This window comes from Corvus brachyrhynchos, unplaced genomic scaffold, assembly GCF_000691975.1.
Source record: "Corvus brachyrhynchos isolate BGI_N302 unplaced genomic scaffold, ASM69197v1 scaffold444, whole genome shotgun sequence".
NCBI classification, from domain to species: Eukaryota; Metazoa; Chordata; class Aves; order Passeriformes; family Corvidae; genus Corvus; species Corvus brachyrhynchos.
The window spans coordinates 1530711-1534928 of NW_008237886.1; the positions used below are offsets into that span (position 1 = coordinate 1530711).

A 4218-nucleotide genomic window follows, 5' to 3' on the forward strand; every position below is an offset into this window, starting at 1 on the left:
GGGGGGCTGGATGGTGAAAACGGGCTGCAGCAGGAAGCCTCGGAGTGGTGGCCAGGACAGCAGGGACAAGCAGGTGCCGGAGTAGTAAATGAAAGTAGCAGGAGTTGCAGGGTGTCCTGGCAGGCAGGGGGTGCAGGGCTACAGTGTAGTGAAAACACCCGGAGCCATGGCAGAGAAGCAGCAGGGCTGGGCAGCAGCAGCCGGGCTGCCAAACACGGCCGGGAGAAGCTCCCTCGGAGGGGCTTGGGGCTCCGGGTCCCAGGGTTTCCCTTGAGGCACCCCAGTAGATTGTGAGGGGCCTTTCTAGTGAGGTGGGGTGTTAATAAGGTCCCAGTGCAATGTCTGCTCTTACGAGCAGAGCTTCACTCACGGTAGGAGAATACAACAGGAGACAAAGCCTTGCAGTGGTGGCGAATTCTCCCCACAGTGACCGCAGCCTGTCTTCTCTCCAATGCTGACAGCGAGAGAGAGCGAGACAGAGGAGCCCAGCCCAGCCCCCGTCTCCCCACCCGGCCAGAATCTCACGGTATCTTTGCCCTTCCCAAGAGAAACCCCCACCAAGGTAAAGAGAATAGCCAGCTACACCCTTCCCCCTCCTTCCAGCCAGATCTTTTGTTCTCTTAAGTATAGGTAGTTACTGTTTCTTAGCAACAGATGGGACAAAAATCAATGAGAGAAAGAAACAAAAGGAAAAATCCTAATCCCCAACAAGTGATTAGACCTGTGCTAATGTGTGCATCTCTGCAGACCTAACCTGAGCTGCAGGCAAATCACAGATGGCAAAGCCCAGGGCTGAAATGTGTAAACCTTGGAGAGGAAAAGCGTTGCTGTTGTCAGGAAAATCCACAAACGCCAGAGGTTTATGTCCAAAAAGGAGACAGAGGAGTCCTGTAACTTTATTCGAATAAAGGGAGAGAGTCCACTGGACATGCACCTGTGGGTTTTCTCTCTCAAGGTTTTGGAGGGTGCAGCCGCCTTTTATCCTAAACTCCCAGCCGCATGTTGGCCCTCTTCCTTTCCCCACTGGCTGAGGTACTAGGAAGGTACAGCCTTCCCGAACCGCCTACCCCACATCCCCCCTTGAACCTACTGTTTTACCTGAAAGTTCAGAAGCTCAAGCTTGTGCAGACCCTTATCTATTTCAGGAGTCAAACTGTCCAGCCCCGTAACGAACCTGCTGCCCAAAGTCAGTAGAGGCTTTAAGACCCCCTTCAAAGACGTTAACACCCATCAAATTGTTTGTAAAGACGTTAGCACACATCTTTCCTTTCACTGCTTCCACAAACAGTTGTTCTCGCTGAGCCCCACCTGATACTGGGGGTCATTCTAGGACAGAGAAACTCTCCGGGAATCATTTTTCCTTAATAGGCTCAAGTCTTTAGAGGTTCCATGAATTAGCAAGGCAAAGTTAATTTTTTTTTCCTCTAGTACAGTATCATTGTAATCAAACTTGGACATCTATGTGGCTTTGGTCCTTGTTTTGCATACTGTACACATAAAACTTTCACCAAGTGAAATTGAATATTTGTCATCTGGAACAAAAGACCTTGGGTTTTGCCAATTTTAAACAGCATAGAAAATCAGTTTTATCCTAACTGGAATGACTTCATCCAGCTTCTTCGTGTGTCTGTTTCTCCCTCACTTTCATAATTTCACATCTGAACTTACGGTTGCATTTTTAAAAAATTGGGGAAAACCCTTTTCATTTACTGAGGATGTTGCCTAGAAAATAAAATAGATCTTCCTAACAACATTAGAGTGAATATAAAAGCAAACCTTTACTTGGAAGCTTTCAGGTACTCAATATGGTGAAAACTGCACGTGGTACAGTAATTCCACCATTTTTCTATGGTTTCTTGATTAGCATACCTATCATATATTGTCCAATTAAAAGGTTAGTTGATTAGGTAATAATTCCTGAGGTTCTGCCCCACTGGAAGCAGTCCAGAGGCTTCTTTGTCCCACTTTTGTTATGTCTGGTCCAGATTCTGGTTGGAAAACAGCATGTCTTTGTAGTTGGTACTCTTCTTGGAGTAAGACTAAAGAATATTTTAGGAATGTGTTTAGAAGGTTAGCTTACTGTTCCTAAATGCAGGGAAAGAAGATAGGAAAAGTACTAGGAGCTACAGCCATGAAGCTACAAATACATGAAAAATATAAAAAGCTGAAAATCTTAGGCATCAAGGATAGTAAAGTATTAACTAAATGCTTTTGCCTTTTCTTTCTTGCCTGTGCTCTCAGGATGGAGGCAGCCTTGTGGGAGAAGTGAATGAAGAAGGGGAGATGACTGGAGAGAAAATAGCCTATGTGTATCCTGATGGAAAGACTGCATATTCTGGAAGGTTTATAGATGGAGAAATGATAGAAGCAAAACTGGCAACTCTGACAGCTGTGGAGGATGGGAAACCTCAATTTGAATTAGTACCAGGCAGTAAGTTCAGCTAACACAAACTTGTATTCCTGCTACCAGCCCTTTGCTGCAGACAGCTTGGTTCCTTTGATATTCCCCACTGCAGACTGGCTGTGATGACACAGGCTGTTAGTGAGGGGCCCTTTCTCCAAGTCACAACGTTGGGCAGAGAGGAAGGTGATCTTTGCCCTGGGAACAGATGGGAAGTGCCCCCTGCATGGTCCTGCCCAACTGCATTTCATAGCCCTTCTCTTACTCCTATGCTCATGGGCACAGTCCTGCTTGTCACACACCCCACTGCCCTCTGTGCCAGCTGGAAAACCTGCTCGGTTCACCCTGTTAATGGTGGCACAGCTACAGGCACAGCCACAGTTAGTGAAATAACTGCAAGAGGAGTGGGGGGGGCCCTGATTTGGTTGTAGCTCTGTCAGCTGGGTTTGTGCAAGTCAGTGTTTGCACTGTGAATGTTCTGGCACCTGCATTGCTGGGCTGAGATTGGAATTAGTGAACCAAATTCAGTCATTGTCTAACAGTCTGATTCACCAGCACCCCTCAGCGTGTCTGGTCCTGCTGACAGAAAGTGGCTGTGAAGTGCATAGGAGCAGGGTGGTGCCTTCTCCAGTGGCTTGAACCTGTAGTTCTGGTGTGGGTTTGTTGCTCTGAGGTGTATGTGATGTTTTGGAGGAGTGTGGGTTAAGCTGCAGTAACAAGGAGGGACTGTGCTAAAGCATTTATTGCTCTGCCAGCAAAAATTGTCTCACTTGCTATGAAATAGGCACATAAAGCTCAGTGAAAAGGTATTGACAAGCAAATGCATGTGAGCTTATCTTTTAAATTGCTCAGTTATGATGGCAAGTCAAAATTTATCTTAAATCCTTTTTTCTAAGATGGTGCAGTTGTGCTTTGTAAATACGATGAAGGCTGCCTTCAGCCAGAGCAGATCCTGGACACCAGGGACAAGGGCCTTCTATCACACTTCGTAGTATTCTGTTCTGTGGGGCTTTTTCCAATCTTATTTCCACCATCTTCTTAATCTAGCTCCAAGATAGTCCTCTGTAAGAATATAATTAGAGCTGAACCACTGAGTTGCTTATTAATGGCAAGAAATAATTGACTGTAGCAAGGGTGCTTTCTGATTACTGAATGCTGTCTTCTGGCTGAAATCTCTTCAGGATTTGGACTAGAAAATATCTCGTATTTGCAGTAATCAAATTTTTGGGATTTTTTTGGGTTTTTTTTTAATGAGCTATTGAATATATCCTTTTAAATTTTGCTTTACTTTTAAATTATATTTAGAGACACTGGGAGGGTGTATTTTGAAAGATTGTCCAGTCATCCTCTACAAGTTGGTAATTTGAAGGACAAATGTATCACCTTTTTGTGTTAGTACTGTTACTCTAGAATGTTGAGGGGAAAAAATCAAGAAGCAGTGTGGAAGGTATCTTTTCAGCTTTATACCGGCTAGGCTAGTACTTTAATGTCTTAGAAAGCCTTGAGCAGCTTAGAGAGGTAGCACGGGCGATCTAGCACTTTAGTAGCTCTAAAATCAGTACCTGTATCAGCTGCAAAGCAAATACCATCAGTAGAAGCAAAGAGGGAGAAATATAGCTCCCTGCTCACTCAATTTCCTGCAGTTAGAAGCTTTCAAATGAGACAGACAACCAGAGATGTTCACAGGAAGATAGCTAAGCCAAGAGAGGGCGGGGCCTCCCTTGATTGTCTCTTTTATTAGGAGAAGGGGAAGGGGAGGACTGGGGGCGGACCCGGGGTGACCGGCCAATCAGACACTGCTAAAGAGTTTGAGTTAC

General features: G+C 45.4%; 1 protein-coding gene across 1 annotated transcript in view; it reads left to right on the forward strand.

Annotated features, from left to right (window-relative positions):
* Positions 1-4218, forward strand: part of SETD7 (SET domain containing lysine methyltransferase 7) — a 46511-nt gene that overhangs the window by 32450 nt on the left and 9843 nt on the right. The window contains exon 4 of the mRNA XM_017732645.1: positions 2242-2431. Coding sequence (XP_017588134.1) covers positions 2242-2431 — 190 coding nt within the window. The remainder of the gene's footprint in view (positions 1-2241; positions 2432-4218) is intronic.